Source organism: Doryrhamphus excisus, linkage group LG4 (genome assembly GCF_037039965.1).
Source record: "Doryrhamphus excisus strain RoL-2023G ecotype Guam linkage group LG4, RoL_Dexc_Guam_v1.1, whole genome shotgun sequence".
Taxonomy (NCBI): Eukaryota; Metazoa; Chordata; class Actinopteri; order Syngnathiformes; family Syngnathidae; genus Doryrhamphus; species Doryrhamphus excisus.
The window spans coordinates 6,398,348-6,421,946 of NC_136360.1; the positions used below are offsets into that span (position 1 = coordinate 6,398,348).

Genomic DNA, 23,599 nt, shown 5'->3' on the forward strand with positions numbered 1-23,599 from the left:
TCGATAGTATATGGAGGTGGTCCGTGAGTTACTTAAGAGATTTGTTGATGAAATCCAGTTAGAAGTCAAATGTTAGACGAGAGGATTTAATTTAAATGCATTTCGATGCCCTGGTGGGAGGGCCCCCCCCATCCAGGTGGAGCTACTGAGTTTTGAGGGGGTGCAGCTTTTAAATGTGTAAAACATATTTAAAAAATAATAAAAATGGATCAGGAAAATAGGACCCTAAAACACCAGATGACTAACAAAGTGGCTGTTTTTTTTGATAAACTCTCGGGCTTGTTTGTTTTAGACAGGTAGGACTCGCTGTCAGAAGGTACACCTGTCTAAACAAACCACACCCTTTCTCCCCCACCAATGGAACTAAGCCCTACAGCTGTATAAACAGACTTAGTTAACTTGGAATTAAAAAACAACCATTTTTTAATTCTATCACAGAGGCTGTCCTGTTTTGTCAATTAACTCTGTAGGAAATTGGTACTAGATGCAGAAAATAAGGGTATAAATAGAGTCATGAGAGAGTAATAAGTGATCTGTTCTCACAAATAAAGAAAACGTTAGAACTGCAGTTCGCTCAAATCCTTTATTCACAGATTGGGAAAGAAAAAAAACCCTCTAAAACAAAAAAACACTTCATGTGTGTGATTTGGTCCCTCCAGGCTCTAAAAGCTAAATTGTTCTGAAAAGTCTTTTTTTGTCCTTTTGGGATTAAAGATGCGTTTAACAAATGAAGCAAGAAATGCAAAGAGCTGACCGTCATTAACGTGATCATTTTGTACAGAGTGAGGGGACTTGTACTAAAATGTTAGCTCTCATGCAGACAGATGCAGTGTGTATCGTTGCCTTTGACATCTCTGTTAGCATACTCACCAAAATGTTCATTCTTGGACACAAAAAAAAACGACATATGACTTTAAAATTGCACACAGTGGAAATTAAAAAATCAAACAGTGGTAAAATTTCGAGTTTAACCAAAAGTCTCAAGAAAATGTGTCTAAAATGATTAAATTCAGTAGTCAGTTTTGCTTTTTCTTTGACTTTTTTGAAAAGTCACCACAGAAAGATACCAGTGATGGCAACAAGGAAAAGTGAAGAACCATAAAACCGGACATCAAACTGTCGGTCAGGCTGCTCAGTACAATACCATTAAATAGAATATTAATTCAATATTATTATTATTAACTCCAGTGATAGTCATAGAATGGCAATAAGTGACCGTGACCTTCCTTTTACCTATCTAAACGGTGAGTACTTTCTTTTACATTCATTCAGTTTTAAGTAGTTTATGTTATACTTGCTTAGTCATGTTATATTGGATGGCAGTCTTATACGGGTGCTAATATCGATCAGCCATCATTCAGTATCGGCCAATATCCGGCCAATACCTGCAGCGATCCCTGCATGGAGTGTAATGTCTTACCCTAACTAATGTTTTGGGCAGCGTCCTACGTCACAATGTGCAGTTGTGCCAAAACAAAAACCATCATGTCTGCCGTGTGGAACTTCATTGTCAACACATGCCCCAACAAGGATCTTGCAGGGGTAGCACGTCAAAAGATTTAATTTAATGTGCAATTTTAATAAATTGGATAATGAATCCAGGTGATTGGTATCAGAATCGGCAGCATAAACCGTGATCGCCGCATCCCTACTCATAAGATATTCCTTTTTTTGGTGACACTGAAACATCTCTGAGTGGTCTGATAATAAGATGGGGGTGCGGTGGAATCACTTCCTTCCATCTGAACCACTGTTGTCCTAATGAGCCTCTGGGTCCACTCAACCCTGGAAAGGAGATTTAGCAGGAGTACTATCTAATCTGGGTCGTCAGGAAAAGAAGCATCATCCTCACAGTACAGCCCAATCAAAAGCAGGTCAAGTGATTGGTTTGAGTTCTTTGTACAAAATCTTATGTAGAGGAAATCATTCCACTTGTGCACAATTCTGAGATAAACCTCATTATAAGTACATCAGAAATTACGTGAATTGTATTGAAATGCACAATGCTTATCATTTTGTGATTTGAATAATCATATTGTAATGCATCCTGAACTGAAGTGAATCATATCACACTACATGGAATTGTAATTCATGTGAATCGTATTGCATCGTATCAGACTGTAATTGGAGTAAATCATTGTAATGTAAATTCTATGGTACCATAAAGCATCCTAATTGATGAATCGTATTGCATTTGACCAACAAACATTCTTTCAATCCTGAGCTGTTGCTTCACTGCGATGTAACAGAACAGCCTCTGCAAGCATGGGGAGGAGATACGAAACAAGGGCTTCCCCTCTGTTATGATTTATATTCACCACCACGCTCTGCAGAGGCTCCCCTCGCTGCACACCAGGCGGAAAGCCCCCGGGAATGTTTTTTTTATCAGCAAAAACAAGGCTCTAATCAAGCTGCTGCTACTGAAATCAAGGAGCAATGGAAACGGATTCTAAATTCAATCACTTGGGTGATTGTGCGTATTCTTTGCAAATCTAGCAACGTTATATTTACTCAGCCATGTAAAAAAAACATGGCTAGAACTATAAATAGCATCTTTGTTCAGTTGAGTTTTATACAAATATGAAAAGTAATTTAAGTAATACAAGTCCCCTCCCCTTTGGGGAAGCACTATAGACTTTCTCAGGAGAAGACAAGGATGCACAGATGGAAAAACAAGGCGAATAAAGACTTTTCTGTTTTCAGCCTCATGCAGTAGACATCATGCCTTTCATATAAATCAATCCAATAAAAACCGCAAGCATCCGTGAGAGAAACTCTCCTATCTCACTGCTGTCCCAAAACCACCCAGCTCATGATTGTGTTGCCCACAGACCTTTCTATCTTAGTAAATATGGTTGAGTCATTACACTCATCTACAAAAATATATTTCAGCACTCTTGAATAACAACGCTGAAGCATATTTTGGGAGAAAGTGTACTTTTCTTCTGAATCTGAAGCAACACTTGTTTTTTAAAACAAGGTGATGCCTTTCTGTGAACTGTAATTCGAGAAATATTTGCAGGTAGCTAGCTAACTACACATAGAAAAAACATTGTCTACTGCAATTGATAGCGGTGGGAAAAACACTTGAGGCTCGCTACTGTTTACAGTAAAGTACAAAACCAGTCGAAGAATGTCAGAGCCCCAATCGACAATGGAAACAAACCAGTTTAACCTCAAACTGCACTGCACAGAACATATGCTGGCCCAAGGGGGAGTCACAGGTAACTGTATGCGACTGTTTCTAGAGTTCTGTATTTGGGTCCCAAAAAAATATACCAGGATTAAAAATTTCCAATTTTTATAAAAGTGATAAAAATAACTTAATCTGAAATAATTTAACATATGGTCATAACTCTTTGTACCGTTCTACTTAGTGTCTATGAGAACTTCAATTTGCAGCTGACCATCAAATGCAGAAGCTGCACTGGTCCATAGTATCAACATCTGACAAGGAAAACAACTAGAAAACAGGAACACAAATGATCAGTCAACACTGACGACGCCTGTAGGAAATAGCCCCATTTCTACCAAGCAGTAGAATTTGATTCGCTTTGGTACGGTACTAAATTTTTCACATCTACCTTAAAATTGACTTCATGTGTACCGACTGCAGTGCTAAAAGTATTGTTCAATACTGGTAGGTTAGTTCTAGACGTAGAAGTGCCAATTGACTGGTTGTCAGAATAGTCATTTCTGTCTGAAAACTGCAAAGGTAAAATGTGCCAAAACCTACCCAAAGAGTGGATTCAAACTGGTGGCTGACTGACTGTCAAGTCAACCCGTGGTGCACTGAACTGTACTGCTTGGTTTATTTTGGATAACTTTCAATTCATTGTTGGCCTGAATCATGAAAACAAAGACAAAACCAAGTTGGTGTGTATCAGCAGCTTTGAGGTGGTCAATGAGGATCAGTGGCTACACTGGGCTGTGGTCTGGAGAAGTGTGAGTAGCCGTCACCGTCAAACACTCTGCTGTGTCCTTGGTCCTTCGAAGGCCCATGTATAACCTTTCGTCTAGATTAGCCATCAGTTTGTCTGTGAGTTCTGCAGTGATGGTTTGTGGGCCGTAGCCCGAGGACTTGGGTGGCTGAAGGGGTGACCGTTCATCAAGGTGTTCTGAGGTGAGTCCGGGTTGTTTGCTGTCCTCTTGAGGCTCCGGATGTTCACTCAACCCTTCGTCTCCCTGGTCTTTCTCCTTTCCGGAATCCTTTAAAATAGTTGTGGGCTCTGCCTTTGGAGTTTCAGAAGTGTCGCTGGTTTCCTCATCGGGTGTGCTGACAATGCGGGGGAGCATGCTATGATAACTTGTGTCTAGAGGGTAGTTTACGCTGTCACCCCTCCGTAGGGGAGTTCGTTGTCTCTCAAAAGAGGAGTGTAAATGTCTGACACCAGGGTCACTCCACTGCTTATGGCGTTGCCACTGCTTACGAAGGTGGATTCTGGACCGGTGTTTCCTTAATGGCGACTCCTGCTGGTCGAACTGAGGGTCATGACGGAGAAACTCGTGGAAGAGTGCATCAGTTTTCTCATCGATGCTGTAGTCTCTCCGGTGTACGATCGATGGTTGGGTGGAAGGTTGTGAAGCCTCCCGAGGAGTGAGCATCTGACCGTATGGAAACCAACTTTGGGGACCAACACCGGTTACCGAAACTCCTCCAGTGGCACCCAGCAGTCGCTCCTCGTCTGGCTCTTCCTCATAGAGGTGAGACTCAAAGCTCTCGCCAATTGTACAAGATCGGCCTGCCTTGGTGAAATGGTGCCTTTTTTCATGGGCTGTTCTCTCCTTTGGGCTGGTGCCTCCAAACATTCGCAACTCTTCGGGACCACGAGAGGGGGCCTCAATAGATGCATAGCCGCTATCCATTTGCAGCAATTTACGAGTCCCTGTTTCGCCGTCACTTCCACCTCTCTCCGATTCTGTACTTGGTTGTTTCCTGTTTCTTACCCACTTCGCCCCTAGTGTCTCATCCATGTACGCAAAAAGCTCCTTGTCATCCTCTCCACCTTCTATCTCGTCCCCTAAATCCTGGGATAAGAAGCTGGGGAGCCCTTCTCTTTCTTTTTCTGTACACACACTGTCAGCATCACTGCAGACTGAGTTCCTGTCATTGTTGCTGCTTTGGTCAGAGGCAGCATATTGTTCAAGTGATGCACGTAAGGTCCAAATGTCTCTGTAAAGTGTCTGGGGATCCTGGAGGTCAAGAGGTTCTGCGCTTTCCCTGAGGGAAAGTGCTTCGCCTTGAGGATCAGGGGACAAGCCAATCACCCCTGGTCCAGTGTGGCTGCAGCTGGGCTCCACCATCACCTCTACCTCTACCCTGTGGTTGCAACACAGGTAATGTGGAAAAAGAAAAAACATGCAGAACAAGCAAATGTCAGAACATTTCTTCGAATATAGAATTCATCGGAGGATCGGCTGTTTTCACAATGCACGGAATGATTGTCATGACTTGCAGTGGCTGCCATGAAGTGTCCTTACATTGATCTTAGCTCAGTACCACTACGGGTGGATAAAAATATCAATATGGAAAGACATTGTGATACTTTCTCTTCCGATACTTTCTCTTCTTGGGCCGATAACATCATGTTTTGGGCTGTAACTTCCACGCCTCCGGTCTGCAAGCTGTCGCTGTACCTGTTCTGGCGATCAGCCTGGTAGCCTCTCCTCCTTCCTCTCCATCAGTGGGGAGTACCAGCTGCAACTAATCATCCTGGCAATCAGAGTGTGCCCGGCACATTCAAAGTGGTGGACCTGGCACTCAGGAGTCACTCGAACCGAGACGCAAACAGTGCAAGACGCTAGTAACATGAGCAAATCTGCCTTCAGGGTAACTGTGCAAGGCTCGGCCCTCTACAAACTGTGAATGACAGTCGGTAGGCATCATATCGCTTTTATTTGTTTGACTTGACCAGGGGTGTCCAATGTGTGGCCCGGGGACCATTTATGGCTTGTTTTTTTTTTTATTTTATTGGCCCAGGCGCATCTAAAAATGCAATTGAAATTAAATTGAAAGGGAAAAAAATGGAAAAAAGCTGTAAATTTACACAGAGCAACATCATAATATAACAGAAAAAATAAAGTTACAATATTTTAAGTTGTAATGTTATGGGAAAAAACCCAAAGAATAAAGTAATGGAATAGCTTGGGTAAAACCTTGTATTATTATGTTAAAAAGGCTAAATATTAGGAGAATAAAAGCATAATATTATGAGAATATTTAGTAGAAAAAACAAAAAAACAAGAAAAAAGCAAAAATTTGAAGAAGTTCTTATTAATAATACGCTTTGTTAAAAACATCAAGCTGAGAAGCAGGGTGTTTTGTTTTTTTTTTTGCTTTAATGAAAAATACGCCTCTGGGTTGATTTTGAAAAGGTAAAAGTATGGACACCCCTAGACTCGATGTTACATCCCAGTGTTGTGTGTTCAATGGCACTCTTAGTTAAGCTCTCGTTGATTTTGATTTATTAATGTAATTTGTGAAAGGTTAATTGTGTTGTATTATCTTGATCAAACAAGTCACATTTAAAACCTACTTTTACAGGATATTGCTTGTTTAAAACTTGCATGATGGAAAATGGTAAAAGCACAATATTTGCTCGACTAAAGCATTTACTGAAATAATTAAATGACCTGTTCAAATGTATGAAACTTGAGCAACTGTTACACATCATTGCTGCATGTTTTTTGGGGCGAAATGATTGCAAAGCAAAGCAGTGGACAGGATGAATGGCAAGGGAATTAAAGATACCTGCCGAGGGAAGGGGGTGGTGCTGATGGAGGTGGCACTACAGGCCGGCCAGGACAGTAAGGGATGTCTTGGGTACGGGCGATGTACTGGATGAGGTCAATGTGGTGTGCGTCATTGTCGTCCTGGTCCATGCTCTCGCTGGCGGCCCGCTGGCGCTGGAACTGTCTCCTCTTTGGTGAGCCTATAAAAGTTTAAAAAAGTTGGATGACAGCAGGGTAGGGCATAATGCCTGATTCAAACTAAATCTCGCATCAGCTGTTACGGAGTCTCAGAATGACTTTGTGATTATCTTGGGAGTCTTGGTATGATGGAACAACTGATCCTGGGGTAGATATGGATCAGTACACAGATTTGTTGGTGGATGGCAGGGAGGATTCACTTAGGGGCTCAAACTGATTTGGAAGAACCAAACGTTACATCACCAAGCCAACTGTCTTCTTTGTATATTGTCTGTGTATAACCAAGAAGTCAGAGCAGCCATGAGGCCCTTCAGTTTATTTTAACATCTAATAAACTGATAAACCGGGATAGGCTCCAGCATACCCCTGTGACCTGAGTGAGGATAAGTGGCATAGAAAATGATTGGATGGATAAACTGATAAACCTGAGAAACACACTCCCAACATTAGGTATTGTGTTTACCTAATTGTGGACTCTGCTGAATGTAAATATTATACCGTTTTATATCATCATATTGTAATACATCACAAAAATATTGTGACACATGCTAATGTCCATATCGCCCAACCCTACTGTGACGTATCTGTTACCTCTCATATCCAGACTTGAAGCCCTCTGGCTGCTGTCCAGCTTCCATTTCTTGATCTTGAAATAAGGACTGGCCCCCTCCAGACTGGCATGGCGCCGCAGTTTGGTAAAGAACTGCTGCACCGGATCCTGCTTGGCTGCACCGTTTCCTGCAGAAGGGACACTCATGGGCGCAGCCCCTTCTGCTGCACCAACACTGCAGCGTTGGTCTCGGGGCCCTACTGTTATCATCTCCATCTGAAGAGAGATAGAAACCAGCAATAGTGGTGTGCTGTCCAGATATAAATGTATATTATGTATAAAATACTGCAAGTGACTTACAGAGCCTCCATTTGCTTTAGCTGTAGTATTCACACTCAAGCTATTGTCCACCACAGTTGAATTGAGAGTATCTCCTGGGAGCGCACAGCTGGAAACAGTGCTCAGGCTGGTCAGTGCAGTTTGTGGCAGGGGGCACAGCATTGGCTAAAGGGGTTGGAACACACGTTTTTATCTCAGAATGACTCATTTGACTGGACTGACAAGAACAAATGACTATATTCTTCTCAACAACAGCTATGAGTGAATATCACATCCAGACTCCCCCTCCTAGAATGCTACCTCAGTGATTGAACATAGAGAGCAAAATGGGAAATCAATGTATGCAGCCAGTTGAAAGAAAAAAAAAAGCACAGAGTCAAAGCTAGTCGTTTTGCCTGAGGTTCATCAGTCTGTGTCATGTTCTCGCCCTGACTGAAGTGACTGATGTTCACATAGGACCAGATCAAGAGTAATGAGTAAACAGGGCTAATATAACAAGGCTGTCACCTGGAAGATGGAAAGCGCTGACTTGGCGACAGGGCGTGTTGTCATGGTGATTGTGTTCTCCGCTGAATCGCACTCATGGATGGTGACTATCTTGAGCGCCGGGGGCGTGATGTGGAGGTGTGTGAGCCGTGCATTCTTTAGGTGGTGAAAGTCACCCTCGGTCAGTGTGTATCTGAAAATGAAGTTGGAGAAAATAACTTGGGATTGTGGGAATTGCTTTCCCTGTGGTTTTATTCAACCACATTTTCTTGGATTCAAATCCACTCTTCAGATACTGTATGTGATACAGTTAGGTTAGGTACTCAGGTAGCTGGTGCAGCTAATGACACTGTCCGTTGATCTCCAGTGCCCTGCAAGCATGATGTTTACCCTTCCAAACTGCTCAGTCACACTAGGTCAACAGACTCCATTAACTCAACACTTCTTCTTCTTCTTTCTCTTTGGGCTTTTCCCTTCTGGGGTCGCCACAGCAAATCAATCTCCTCCATCCAACCCTGTCTACTGCATCTGTCTCTCTCACATCAACTACCCTCATGTTGTCCTTCACAACATCCATAAACCTCCTCTTTGGTCTTCCTTTATGCCTCCTACCTGGCAGCTCTAAACGCAGCATCCTTCTACCAATATATTCACTATCTCCCCTCTGGACATGTCCCAACCATCTCAGTCTGGCCTCTCTGACTTTATCTCCAAGGCCTCTAACATGTAATGTCCCTGTGATGTACTCCTTCCTGATCCTATCCATCCTGGTCACTCCCAATGAGAATCCTCCTGTTGGTGTAGACTACCTGCGACCCTTCTCCTGGGGCTTCTTGCCGTGATCAAAGAGCGCCGCCTCGTTGAAGGAGACTCGCCGGGCCATGGTGCCGGTGGAGAGGAAGCGATCTGTCTCCTGATCATGAGAGCTGGCCATGGACAGGCAGTCGGACTCGTCCACCCGAATGGTGATTTCTACATGGAGACACAGAGAGGAAAAGATGAAATTAAACCCAGGTGAATACTGCTGTTGTGACAGATGGGTTTCAAAAACCTGACTGCTCAACTGAAGCATCTCATATACCATATTATCTGCTTTGTGGTGGGTGAGCACGCCACTACAACAAACTGCTGACGCGTGCTACTTCTTTTTAAAAAATGCCAGAGAAAAGCAGTTTCATGCTGCCTTTTATTAAATCATTTTCAGCAGAGACAGAGTGCATTCAATCGCCCGCAGGACATCAAAATGTGTCTGTGGGATTGTGAGACCGCTTTAAACAACTCGGGTCGAAAATTGCAATTTTTTTAATGCAATAGATTAGACATTTTGCTGACACGATAAAAGCATCACAGTAGCCTGCATCTCCCCAGTTACTCATCTTTGGATCACTCACGCTATACAACCTCCCACATTGCTCCCTCCTTCCTACTTCTCCGTCTTTGTCCAACTGTGTCTTACCATGGGTGGGCTGAGACTCCTCCGTGTATGTGGCGTTGGTTTTCTCGGCGTCATCACTGCCACTGCAGCACAGAAATGGAAGCATTCAAATGCATTGGTTGTTGTGATTGAGAGGATACTCTTTGTAGATATATTATTACACTTCCTTCCAAAAGTCTGGGAACAAATGCATGTTTGGGAATACCTGCAGGTGTTCGTTTGGAGGGGAGTGTATATAATTATTCATTCATTCATTCATTTTCTACCGCTTTTTCCTCACGAGGGTCGCGGGGGTGCTGGAGCCTATCCCAGCTGTCTTCGGGCGAGAAGCGGGGTACACCCTGGACTGGTCGCCAGCCAATCACAGGGCACATATAGACAAACAACCATTCACACTCACATTCATACCTATGGACAATTTGGATTGGCCAATTAACCTAGCATGTTTTTGGAATGTGGGAGGAAACCGGAGTACCCGGAGAAAACCCACCCACCCTGATCTCCTGACTGTGTAGCCAACATACTAACCACTCAGTCACCATACGACCATTCACTAAACAACAGAATAAATATACCAAAAAAGCAAAATGACACAATGTGATGTTTTATATGTTAGTTTTCTTTGACCTAAAATATGTTTGCATGTGTGACGGTTATTCAGAGACTATCGGTGATAAAGAAAAACCTGGTTAAACATCTTTGCTTTTGCAGTGCTCCATCCAAGTGAAATCCCAGACCCGTAGTTTACTTTATGGGCAAGAAAGGAGAGAATGAAATCCCCTTGCAGTCATTTCCCTCCATCTTATTTCGTGCTGCAGTTCTATGAGTTTCATGTATGAGCTTGTGTCTGTCTGTGTGTGTGTGTGTGTGTGTGTGTGAGAAACACTGTCTTCCCACATCTAAGCTTCCTCTTGTCTTTCATTTCCTGTGTGGCTCCCACAGTTTTCATATCAGTGTGTGTGGAGTCTACACACACACACACACACACACACAGAGCAATGGAAGGGAGGGGGTGAGATTAATCACCGCCGATGGCTGCGATGAAATCTCATTACACTCGTCATTTGTGCCAGTCTGCCCAATGCCTTGCCTTTTGGCGGCTCAGAGCTCCCTGTTTATCTGCTGTTCTCATATATTTAAGTGGAACTGGTGATGCTTTAAAAGATCCACCCACCTTCTGTATGTGGCTCCTGAAATGTAAACAACTGGCATGAAAAACCAGAGGCTGTTGCTTTAACGTGCAGTGCTTTATTGCAATGGTCCCCAGCAATATTTAGATCCACGGAGGGACTGGTGTACCCACAAACCTCGGGTGGACGGCGGTTGGGGAACATTCTAGCGATCTAATGCTATTTATTATGTATTCTGTAAAACTCATACAGGAATAACATCCAATTAAATTTGTATACAGATCCACCAGCTACCAGTATTAGCCTGAAGTTTGTTTTCCAGAGAGAAGATTATAACAATCGCTGTTTGATGTGTGTGGTAACAGGCGGTTAGCTATCATGGATTAACTTGAAGCTGTGCACTGAACAAATATGCACATTAGCTCTCAGAATCGTCATCAAAACTTACCTTTATGCATTCCCACATCATCATTTGGAACCAAATATGAGGTAATTATCTCTGTTAGCACACGCACACAACTGTGGTGTGTTCATGGACCCTCCAACAAACTGGGACACAATGAAACAAAACAATATAAATGTGCAAAAACTGTGGGATCACTAACTGTACATTATTTCTGGAACCAAATAATGGCCAATATTTATTAAAAAAACACCATGTAGGTATTAACAAATAAATTGTATTGACGTTTTTTTTTTTAATTATTGCAGCTGAAAGTTTCCCTCCATGGAAAGTGGCGGGTGGTTGGGGAGCCATGTTTTATTGCATTGCTGCACATTCTGCTCATTGTGTAATCATACTAAAGATGCTTGTGGGATTTTTGTAGAAGCGACATGCACACAGTCGTGTGCTTCATTTGCAATTACAATGAGCCTCATCTATTATGAAAGTAGACATATTTAATATGAGCTTTGCAGAGAAAATTTTGAATGAGGAGCAGGTGGGGCAGTGTCTCACTTGAGCCTGCAGCTCTATACTGCTTCTCCTCACGAGGGTAGCAGGTATGCTGGAGCCTATTCCAGCTGACTTTGGGCGAGAGGCGGGGTACACCCTGGACTGGTTGCCAGCCAATCACAGGGCACATATAGACAAACAACCATTCACACTCACATTCATACCTACGGACAATTTATGTTCATTAATTCATTCATTCATTTTCTACCGCTTATTCTCACGAGGGTCACGGGGATGCTGGGGCCTACCCTAGCTGTCTTCAGGCGAGAGGCGGGGTACACCCTGGACTGGTTGCCAGCCAATCACAGGGAACATATAGACAAACAACCATTCACACTCACTTTCATACCTATGGACAATTTATGTTAAAAGGCAAAATGGCCCACCTGTCGCAACATTGACCTCCTCGATAGCAACGGCGGCAGGTGATGAGGAGGATGGAGACAAAGATCAACGTCCCCACTAGGAAGATGGAGAGGATCACCAGGAGTAGCACATAGCCATCTTGCTGCTCCTCTGTCTCGAGTGGGACCTCCCAAAACAGATAAATAGTAACTAACCTGGCTCGGACTAGCCCTAGTTGCTAATGTAATGTCAAAGTTACACAACAACGATTACATGCAAGCTCTGTAAAAAAATAAAATAAATAAAAACATTGTATGAAAAGCTAATAACCAAAGCTACTGAATACAGTAGATCGTTTGTCCATCATGTTGTTTCTCTGTGAGGGGAAATTAAATTTGGGATTACATCACTGATTTAATCATTCCCTCATCCAGGTCAGGAAGTTGTTTATTAGCAGGTCCAGTGTAGCCAGAGGAGCACACAGTCCAAGGGGAAGTGGCTCCGAGACCAAACATGCAAATACAGGAAGTTTGACTTACTGTGGAGTTTTCTGGTAGGATGTTCCAAACGGTAGACTCATAGCTCATGGTCCAGGCCAACTATGGAGTCCCCCTGGGAGACACACAGAGGAAATGGCTGTTACTGGAGCTGTTTATCCAGTCACAAACAAAGAACAGACAGGCTGCTGCTTTTCATCGGCACTAGCTTGCATTAAATTAACTACAATTAACTTAAGTCTTAACTTAGATATTGTCACATATACAGAAATTGCATGTGAATGCCATGAAAACATCCACAGGAATATCAAATGGTTTAATTCAGTGCTTTAAGGCCATACTGGGGTATTATTGCCACATCACTGCTTTGCCATCTATGATCTTTTGACATTTGATCTTCTTTGGAGCAGTTCCAAGTGTTTGGTGAGGATAGAATGATCAAAGCCATTCTGAATGGACCACTCTGATCTATTGTGTGTTGATTAATCGTGACTTGGAGACACTGAGGCAAAAATGAGTGCGGCACTTGGCTACAACCGGCATAAACGCTGTTGATGCACTCTCAACAGGTTTGGGGTCTAAAGCGTAGCAACATGACATGCTTTAAGGCCGACATCCACAATATGGCAAGGCAATACGACACTGGCATTGAAGCAGGAGTTCAGAACAATGAGAAAAATTCTCCCTTCTCATCAAAATTTGATTAAAACACCCTTAAACAACCGCTTTTGTGACTTAATACTGTGTTAGCCAATGGTGTCACTTGATACAGCAGGAAAACTGGAGCGAATGGGTGCTATGTAAACCTTGCAAATTTGCAACCGTGAAAAACCTGAGAGTAAGATGCAAGTGTGCTCCTCACGACAGCATGGAAAAGATGCACTATGTAAATAATCACCAACCAACCACTCCATCATATCAACCTAGTATACCTAACTATACCTCCCACACAAAAACATAAGCTCTTCCTATTAATCAGAAGCTGAGGTCCATTGGTGCTGCCTCCAGATCATGGCCATTAATCGTGCTACTGCAGCACCAAACGCCCCCACGCACACAAACACAACCTGGATACTTACCACAGCATGGAAGAAGCAACATGCCCGCCACTCACTGCAGCAACTTCAGCACCCGAGCTTGTAAATACAGCCCCCTACGCTTGTAGCCTGTCTAAAATCTAGCAGCTACTTCCTTCCAGCTCTGGTGTCTTACCCTGATGGAGGGCAGTGCGCAGCAGCGGTAGCAGCAGCAGCAGCAGCAGCTCTGGATGTGTGTGTCAGGCGGGCTCGTGTGTGGCTTGAGAGAATCCGCCTCAGCTCCCTCGGAGCATCCTCAGTCCAAGCAGAAGATGACTGAATTGCCTCCAACACCCCTCAGCTTAGCTCAGCTCAGCAGCGGCCCGGCGGCCTTGGAGCAACAGGACAGCATGGCTGCATGCATGGCTGGTTAAATGCCAAGTTGGACATTACGCAAGCAGGAGATGCACCTCAGAGATAACACACAGAACCTTCATGGGTGTTTAGTTTTGTAATGTAGCATGAGAGCTGACATTAATACCACACTCTAAACCGAATGCAATAAAAGGCAGTACTGATTCTTAAGTAGACAATTATGCCTTGAGAACCATTACCTCTGCCTAACGGCAAGTTATCGGGATAGACATCATACTTCTTTTTGCACTTGTATGGCAGTTAACAATGACAACAGTTTGACCCTTGCATTAGAGTAATCCCTCGTTTATCGCGGTTGCTCGTGCGGTGTCGCAGTAAATGCATTCCGTGCAAGGACAGGAAGTTATATTATTATTATGATATTAAGCAAAATTTTGGCAAAAAATACATACAATTTGTTTAAATGTGTATTTTTTTATAGGCTGTATGCAACCACAAAACAGCACAACTTATTAATTAATGCAGTTGCACCTCGGTTAGTGTGCGCCTATTTAGCGTGTTTTTTTTTTTTGGTTAATGTAAAACATTTCTGCTGTGGATTTTACATTATTTCTTATGAGAAATATTGATTTGGTTAGCGTCCGATTTGGTTAGAGTCGGACCTTCTAGAACAAATTAATGACGCTAACCAAGGTTCAACCGTATATGTTTGAAAAACTATGTTAGAGTGAAGCCACAAAATTCAAAACACGATATGGTGAGGGATGACTTTATTTATACTGTATTTCCATTATATCCTATTAGATTTGTTGATTTTCTAGTATGTTTTATAGTTAATAAACAGCAGTAAGCTATTCCACTGCAATATTAACGAGTACAGATTTTTGGCCAATGGGGCAACTATGCTTGCGTCCCATGTACTGTGCGTAGCAACATGTTGTGACATGACCAGTTGATCTTCCCTTCTGGAGTGTTACAGAATGAATGTGTACAAAGAATCATTATAGAGTTGCTTTTGGCAAATGGGGGAGTAATGAGTGTGCCCCATGAACTTTATACTGGCCGTCCCCTGATCCAAATTGATGCTACTAAGGTAGCATTATTGTTTTTATGCGTTTTTTTTTTGCATAAACATACATGTTAGGCTAACTGGAGATGCTTGTTGTCTATAGGTGTCCTGTGATTGGCTGTCGACCAGTCAAGGTGTACACCAACCTCGTCTGCTGGGATAGACTTCAATTTACGCATGAAAAACTCTGTTTCTATTTATTGTTAATGTATATACTCACTATACTTTGACTGTGTCCTTTATTCATACTTGTATATTTTTTTACTAGAGTTTAGCTTTATTTTGAAAGTGAAACCCAGAGGTTTGGTAAGATAGGAATTGGCTATCCCATCCATCGATATATAACATGGTTCATAACACTAGCTGTTATATACCAGTACCTACCCTATAGAACAAAGGTGCACTACTTTGTGCATTAATATACCACAAACGCAAAACGTGCAAACAATATTTCAGCAATAGTAATCGATTATAGACAGCAAATTAAAGCCATTTCCAGGTCCTCTAAAAGGGCAAAATGAATGCAAAAATTAATTTACTCGATTATATGATAGACTCTGGTACTTAACACATGAATGCAGCGATATAAAGACACGGCATCGAAGGTGTTCATTGTCCATATAAAGCAACATGCACACACACACACACACACACACCGCTCACCTGCTCCACCTGCTTGGTCCGACCAGGGTGGGCAAAAAAATAAGTCTGCTGAAGGACGACTTTTAATGTGGAGATTGTCAAAAGGCTTAGAGGTATTTCTGAATGGAAGCTCACCGTTTAAGATACGCCCACCGGGCAGTCAGAGACGCGTCGAGTGACGTCATCTGTGAAGTCAAGACGATGGGTTGAGCGCATCCATTGTATCAAATAATATTCCCACTCAAAGTACCTTACTTTGGTTTGAATGTATCTAACATATATATCTACTAGACACTATTTCGTTTATTCATTTACTGATAATAAAGTCCAAAGACTCAAGCCTGAACATTAGTTGTATTGTGTCGTAAGGAACACCGAATCTAAAACACAAATATGCCGTCATCTAGTGGCAGAACACGCTGACAACATGCTATTGTATTTAATATACTACACTCTATAGAGAAACTAAATGCAGCATACCTACAGAAATAAAGTGTCGCGACTTGTAATGAGCATACCTCAGGTGTAATCTTCGGCAGTTGAATCTTTTGAATTTCTTCATGTTAGCGAGCCACAATCCACGACTTCCGGTATTTCGACGTTCAAGGACTACATTACCCATCAGTATTGTAGCGCTGCAAAGCCTTGTGGGAAGGATACCAACGTCCTTGTCTGACCAAGTGCGCACGGAAGGCAAGGCAAGGTTCTCTGTCAAGTCTCTTGTACTTGAACAAAACAAAAAAAATCCGACATGATGGCAGCAAGATTTCTCCGTCGTTCTCTCCCGTTGCTGAGGCAAAGTCGTTGCTACGCCGAGGCTGCCTCCGGTGCGCAGCAGATGTCCTTCACTTTTGCCTCTCCCACACAGGTAGCATCGCTAGCTATACGGTCACCATTGGGAATGGTAGTAAGGCTATCAAGGCCTAAGCTAATATTAGTTGGTTAGGTGGCATAATATCTGCTGAAAATGCATTATCTAAAACACTCGGTTACATGTCACTTTGCCGTTTTATCCTCGTATACATAATCCTCTCAATCATCGAGGCTTTTATATGTTGCTGTAATTTCGCATAGCGGAGTGACTGCTAGAGCTAGGTTAGCTAGCTGTCGTTCATTGTAGTTGACTTGTGTAGTTTTGACATGACATTTCAAATGTCATACCAACTAGAAAATGTACGTTTTAACAACAATGTGACATTAGCTTGAAATTAGTCTCTCAGATACTTTTTACAGACATTTGTCATAATCTTGAGCATCTAACCTTGAGTTACACTCATGTTTCAGTGACAATCAATTCAAGCGTTGTATTGAAATTCTGCAATCCCTGTAACAGTAGCCAAAGTTGCAATATTAAGCTGTATTTTTGCAAAACGACTAAGTTGACATTAACAAATGTTCTTGTCCTATATTTGCAGGTGTTTTTCAAGGAGGCCAACGTGAAGCAGGTCGACGTGCCCACACTTACCGGTATGTTTGGTATACTCGCCTCCCACGTTCCGACCTTGCAGGTGCTTCGGCCTGGCGTTGTTACAGTCCTCAATGACGATGGCTCGGCTGTTAAATACTTTGGTAAGATTATATTTTTTGGTTGCAAGGTCATGAATGTCTGCATTTAGTTTTTGTTTCATGCAAATAAATAAACTGTATTCATAAACTGCCCTCTGTTGCGTAGTGAGCAGTGGATCGGTAACAGTCAACGCTGATTCTTCAGTGCAGCTGCTAGCCGAGGAGGCTGTACCGCTAGACCAGCTGGACGTTGCTGTGAGTATAACCTCAGTCCAAAAAATATACATTGACATTTTAGGGCTAAGAGTTAAAACAATTTTAAATAAACATTGTAACACAAAGGCAAAGAAGATAACTTTGCCCCCCAATCTGCAAAACCTACTGATCTGAGTTGTATGCCAGGCCACTAGATGGCAGTGTTTTGTCATATGAGAATAGCGCCATCACTTCAATGATTTCAATGGCATGTTTGAAAAATTTTACAAATTAAGATTTTAGCTTTAGAACATTACTTGAGCTCTCAACATGGGACACAATCGGTGTCCATTCATCATATATTTTAAATTAGTCCATATAGATCCACCAAAAAACAGCTAGCAGTTTGTGTCAAGATTATTTTTGGAACCTGAAGGTCCTTGACTGTTGCTAACAGAGACGTACTGCACCAATACTGTACAAACACCCGACACCCAACTTCCACATGAAATGAAAGTCTGAGCATCTTACCAACATGGCACACAAAATGTGTAACATAGGTTTTATTCAGCTACAACAAAGAACACCTCTATTCCTGTAGACTACAAATTTAATTTCAACATTCACACGGCAGTGTCCCATACAATAGAACATTTTGCTGGTCAATAATTGTGCTACAAAGTACCATCAATATTCAATATCGTATATACATTTGTTCAGACATTTTGTTTTTATTTGTTTTAGTCATGAGAGATGTCATTCACATTTGAACCACTATTGTAACATGTACCTTTTGTAAGACATTAGCTCGACACAGAAGTTGCCTGTATGTTTTTGCAATGTAGCCAGCTGTACTGTCAACTCTGGGGGGGTGTACCATTTTGCACTGCTTTGTTTATACCATATACCATTTGCCAAGTAAATGCCTCAGTAAGAGTTGACTGTCGGGACGAGGGCGCCTTTGTCCTTGCACCTACAGCAGTACTTTTTTCCCATTTGAGCAAACAGTACATGTCAGTCGTCGGTGTTAAAGGGATAGTTCGGATTTTTTTACATGAAGTTGTATGACACCCCAGTAAGCAGTCAACAGCGACTCACTCCCCACTTCTTGTTCTGAATTTTGGTGAGATATCGTTGCTGAGGACAGTAATTCCAGCTACTTTGGGATAGTTAGGTAAAGCGTTTGGCTTCTCAAAACAATATGCATCCAAAAGCATTATACATTTGCATCACAAAAATGCCTACTAGAAAAAAATCAGACGTCAGACTCTCTCCCCCGTCGTATCACATTGTGCTCCCAATCTGGGTTGGACCTTAGCTCTGTAAGAGGAAATTCAGCCAACTTTCACTGCCGTTTAGCACCAATTCAACCTGTTTCAGTCGGGAGGGAATTGTTCAATGTTTTATAATATAACATTCCTTCTTCTCACGATGACAGCATTTCATCTTGGCTTGATTCCGTTTATTTATACCAGTATAAGTAATTTTCTTATAATTGGAAGAATCTATCAAGATACGTAAAAATATCGCCAAACCCTAAACTAACTTTACCATGGAACACCGGGGTCATGTCTGCATGGTGGTGGTGCGTTTTCTTTTTGCGAATGTGCTGAGTGGCAACCAGCTTTACCGCACCTATCATGTTAGTGTGTGGCCCTTTGTTACGAACACGATATGGTAACCGGATAAGTCCGATCCCGTGGCAGAAACCCATACTATCCGATCTTCAAAATACAGCGAATGGGCAGCCGATCCCAATCCTGAAGATGGTATCAGGACATCCCGAGTCAGTACCTGACCACAATGCTGGACACTTACCAGTAGTACCATCTGTATCATCTTGGCTATGTAGCAGAAGGGGAGGTGCTAAGTTGAGATAACGGCGCTGAAGAGCAACTCGTAGCAGTAGTAGTGAGACGACAATGTAAGTTGTTCCGGTTTTCGTTTAAAAAAAAAAAGAAAGTAATAAATTAATTATTAATCATTGTAAATTTGGCAAATGGGGAAATGACAATTCATTTTGGACGTCACTACACTTTCAAAATGTGCACACTCAAGAACTGTTGTAGGTACACACTGCTTTGAGACACAGCAATATACTGAAGATGAAGTTTGTGTATGGAAAAACCCAGCTTGTTTTTCCAGGGAAAAAAAAGGTCCATTGTGAGCAAGTCGATTGTCTTTCATAGATTTTCATTGTTTTGATGAGATTTTGAGAGATGTGGTGTCCTTATCCACGTTGTAGAGCAGTCATAATTACCGCTGTTTACCCAGGAACCTTTCCCAGCAGGGACATGCTCTTTGACAGCATTGTTTGAACCCTCGCAAGATTTGTACTTCCTTCTCATTTTGATTCGAGGAGTCCCCCGGTGACGACTAGTCCGATCCACGACGCTGTTGGCTGACGCCTCGTTTAAATGTCATGCTTGTTAATGTGGCCCTGCGCTCTCTTTGCCCGTCCGTCTTTGACCTTGGGCAGGGCTGCTGTCACTGTGAACTTGACTCCGAAGGACTAAATGAGCGCTCCTTTTCTTGGACTGTACAACAACAATACGCACGAGGCAGTGCTTGTTAATAAGTAGGGAAAGGTCAGTCACTGTTGAGTTATAGCAGATGTGTCAAATCCCCACTGGGAGACCTTTAACTTCCAGCCATGTTTGGCATTTCTACTTTCTCATCGCCACAGTGACAAATGAAGCTTTCAGAACAAAAGCATTTTTTCACCCCCCCCCTTTTTTTCAACCCAGTTCTAACCAGAGGTGAAATAGTACATCCAATCACCTTTAACACATGGAGTTAGAGGTAACTCATTTGCCTCTAAGCGATTTAATTGGCTGCAGTTTTTAGGGGTCACAATTAAAATGTAATGATATTTCTCGTTTAGAGATGTTTTGCGAGAACAAGGCAGCCAGACTGTGAGCAATGGCATCGCCACTGTGAATGAAAATACAGTGTATATTACTTGTATTAAATACACGTAAAATGGAGGTGGCAATGTGTAATGCAGGGTTGGAAACACACATTACCACACACAGTGCTCTGCATTTATTTTGTAAAGGAAAACTGTACTTAAAAAAAAATAAAAAATTCACAATCCTTATGTGAAACATGAACACATAATTATTTCCCTTTTCCGTGCTTGCTAACAAGAAAAAACAAGTTAGTGTGAGCTCGCTACCAATGCTTGTAACGTATTTTGACGCTAAAACCCTAACATAAAGTCCACATTTACATAACTGACTTGTATATTAACCAAGCTACAGCAATACTGTTGGAGTAAGTTCGATACTGGCGGAGTAACACGACGCCTCTAAAGCTGCTAGTGACAGCGTCACTCGCAGATGAAACAGACGAAAGAGTGGATACCAAGCTCTCGATTTCACCATGAAAACTCAACAAGATGCTTGTTTGCTGTCAGCGTTTTTTTTTTTTTTTTTACCCGAAGTCTTGTGCTGGAAGACACAGCCCTCTCAATGAGAGCGGACATAGTAAGTGTTGTCCATGTTTCCATGCTGTTGTTGTTGACAGAAGTCATGTACGCTAAATGGGCTCTGTGAAATCAATGCACCAAGGAAAAAAGTTTCGGTAATGTGGTAAATCATCACATACAGCAATATACTGTAAGTATTACATGTTATCAATGTACTTGTTAATGCAGGACCAAAGCATGTACATAAAACGATAAAATGTTGCAGTCCCTTGTAGTAATGGGATTTTTCTTTAAAAAAATTTGTTGTGCTGATGTACATAATAGTGGTTGGCCGATATTATTACTTTTTTTCGTTTATCGGTATTAGCCTTTATTTTGTGCAAATAAGATTTTCCTCGTATGGAGCAAACACACATGTCAAGGTAAACGCAAAATTGTATGAAACATCCCAGTGAATGTGAATGAAAGTAAATTTCCTTGCATTTGAGGGTCAAAGCTAAGGTTTGAAGTTTTGAATCACTTTCAACAATGCAAATTGAAATTTCAAACAGTTTGCAGGCTTTCTAAACAATAGAAAAAGTTGTTTGTAGCATCTAGCGTCAGAATGGAAAAATTGTTGTCTTTTTAAAACTTACTGTCTTTTTATGTGTGCCAAAAACTCAATCATAGACTGTTGAACAAGTTGCCTGAAATGGACTTGTTCAAAGTCCATCCATCCATATTCTATACCGCTTATCCTCATCAGAGTCGTGGGGGTATGCTGGAGCCTATCCCAGCTGAATTCACAGCAAACATAACTACGATGTGCTGTGTTATATGAATGATTAGATCTGAAAACGGCAGGCAACATTGGCACTTCCATGGAGTTCGGGAGAAACAGAGCACACAGCGGTGATAGCCACCCGCCGTGGCCGAAACGAATGCGCTGTAATCGGACACAAACATGTTCCCTGACCACATTACGTTTCAAGCGGTGTATGGGCACTTAGCCCTTGGTTTTTGTCAATGGGCAAAACCAAGAGATAAGGGGTAAGACAAGGGATAGAATTGGGATTCAGCATTATAATCGCCAATTAACCTTAACCTTAACATGCATGTATTTGGAATGTGGGAGGAAACCGGAGTACCCGGAGAAAACCCACGCGTGCACGGGGGAGAACATGCAAACTCCACACAGAGATGCCAAAGCAGCTTGTTCATAACTGTCATTTCCAGTCTATAACCATCTTAAGTCTGGGTGTCTGGGTGTCTGGGTGCTTGCTTTCGTTGACAATTGGTATGTGGATATGAAATATGTCTGGAGTTGTGCTATTTTATCTGTAGTTCTTCTGGTCACGTGATAATGCTATGTTCTCCTCCACAGGCTGCCAAGGCAAACCTGGAGAAGGCTCAGGCGGAGCTGGTTGGTGTGTCCGATGAAGCAGCGAGGGCAGAAGTTCTGATCAACATAGACGCCAATGAAGCAATTGTCAAGGCGTTGGAGTAATCCTTCGGTACAGTCCACCAGTTCATCTGTCGGATACTATTTAGTAGCCACTGATTGTGCAAAGGAGTCATTTGACAGCTAATCACTTATCATTTGGATTGTTTGTGGCAACTGGTAAGAGATTTTTTTTCCCTTGCACTTCCAGGTCATCTGATCACTTATGTTAGTGGAAATCTCTTTCCGTCATCTCCAGCTGTCACACCAGTGTCCAGTGGATTACATGTTTGCTTTGTACAGTGGAAGAAATTGCAAAAATAAATTTATTTGGAATTACTAGTGATATTTGCACTTGTCTTTATGAACCTGGTTGCTGTGTCGTCTTTCAACCACTTGGGGGAAGCAAATGCCAGCTACTGTTTATGTGGTCTGACAGAAAGTCTTAAAGTGCATCTTATTATTTAACTGACCTTTTCAAGATCCCTGCAAGGTAATAAAGCACCATTACAACCAATTTGAGATGAGATAACGCATTTGTTTATTCCTGACTACCCCAGATTTTGCCTTGGGAAGCTAGAAAGAGCCCCCCGTCGCCCTCTTGTGTGGCAAACTGGGACCTTCTCTTGTTTCGTAACTGGCTCGCCAAAGGAGATGTTGACCTCATTCATTCACTTGCTGGAGTCAAATCCACTTGCTTTGAATGTCAAGACTCTGGAGGTCCTGAAACGCATTATGCACAAAGAAAGCACTTTTTTGCTGGTCTATAAACATTATTTAAATTATTTTAATGATCACGTGGTGTGGACACGTCATATGGGGAATAAAAACAAACTACCTGTCAGCAAATCCTGGACCAATTAGTGCGCAGTCTTTCAATATTTTCTCATCCCAGCATTCCACTTGGAAGCGTGAGTGGCAGGAGTGAGCAATCTGTGGCCCATGGGCCACAAGCTGTAATTGAATCACATTGTTTGTTTGTGATATATTTGTATACGTTTAGCATGACCCTTATGGGAGGACTTATGGGCCTGACCTTCAAGCCTCCAAATTAGCTCAACACCCAGCCTTGGTGCCATTCAAATGAAGTAGACGTCTCAGTGAACTATCAGTGTTGAAGTGTGCCAGGCTGATTTAGAAGCATTGAAGTGGCGCATGGTGGAAAAAATGCTCAGTGACCACTGAGGGCTCCTACTCAAGAACCCACTGGTGGACTTTCAGTGCTTTGTGATAAAAAGTCAACCATATCTGTACTTCATATGCAAGATTGTGTTGTGAA

At 42.2% G+C, this 23,599-nt stretch overlaps 2 protein-coding genes across 6 annotated transcripts; one reads left to right on the forward strand and one right to left on the reverse strand.

Annotated features, from left to right (window-relative positions):
- Nucleotides 1-570: 570 nt before the first annotated feature.
- Nucleotides 571-15,904, reverse strand: cbarpb (CACN subunit beta associated regulatory protein b). Of its 5 annotated transcripts, none has more exons than XM_078790047.1 (11): nt 15,791-15,904; nt 13,880-14,074; nt 12,710-12,782; nt 12,212-12,357; nt 9,762-9,823; nt 9,115-9,277; nt 8,327-8,498; nt 7,841-7,984; nt 7,522-7,756; nt 6,752-6,932; nt 571-5,320 (listed from the first exon to the last, which is right to left on the reverse strand). In XM_078790047.1, the coding sequence occupies exons 3-11, from the start codon at nt 12,755-12,757 to the stop codon at nt 3,919-3,921; spliced, it is 2,553 nt and encodes an 850-aa protein (XP_078646173.1). In that variant the 5' UTR covers nt 12,758-12,782; nt 13,880-14,074; nt 15,791-15,904; the 3' UTR covers nt 571-3,918. The 5 variants fall into 5 exon arrangements, with proteins under 5 accessions (XP_078646173.1, XP_057929849.2, XP_057929850.2 ...); XM_058073866.2 differs by having other exon boundaries at nt 13,880-14,109; nt 15,791-15,900; XM_058073867.2 differs by having other exon boundaries at nt 13,880-14,097; nt 15,791-15,899.
- Nucleotides 15,905-16,403: 499 nt separating this feature from the next.
- Nucleotides 16,404-22,666, forward strand: atp5f1d (ATP synthase F1 subunit delta). Its single transcript, XM_058074013.2, has 5 exons — nt 16,404-16,637; nt 17,185-17,338; nt 17,442-17,530; nt 22,264-22,393; nt 22,532-22,666. The coding sequence occupies exons 1-4, from the start codon at nt 16,521-16,523 to the stop codon at nt 22,384-22,386; spliced, it is 483 nt and encodes a 160-aa protein (XP_057929996.2). The 5' UTR covers nt 16,404-16,520; the 3' UTR covers nt 22,387-22,393; nt 22,532-22,666.
- Nucleotides 22,667-23,599: the final 933 nt, after the last annotated feature.

Coding starts and splice junctions, on each gene's coding strand:
- cbarpb (XM_078790047.1), bottom strand. CDS start 12,757: ATGAGCTATGAGTCTACCGTTTGGAACATCCTACCAGAAAACTCCACA. Junction 12,358..12,709: donor TCCTACCAGAAAACTCCACA/GTAAGTCAAACT, acceptor CTGTTTTGGGAG/GTCCCACTCGAGACAGAGGA. Junction 7,757..7,840: donor CTAAAGCAAATGGAGGCTCT/GTAAGTCACTTG, acceptor ATCTCTCTTCAG/ATGGAGATGATAACAGTAGG.
- atp5f1d (XM_058074013.2), top strand. CDS start 16,521: ATGATGGCAGCAAGATTTCTCCGTCGTTCTCTCCCGTTGCTGAGGCAA. Junction 16,638..17,184: donor CTTTTGCCTCTCCCACACAG/GTAGCATCGCTA, acceptor CTATATTTGCAG/GTGTTTTTCAAGGAGGCCAA. Junction 17,339..17,441: donor CTCGGCTGTTAAATACTTTG/GTAAGATTATAT, acceptor TCTGTTGCGTAG/TGAGCAGTGGATCGGTAACA.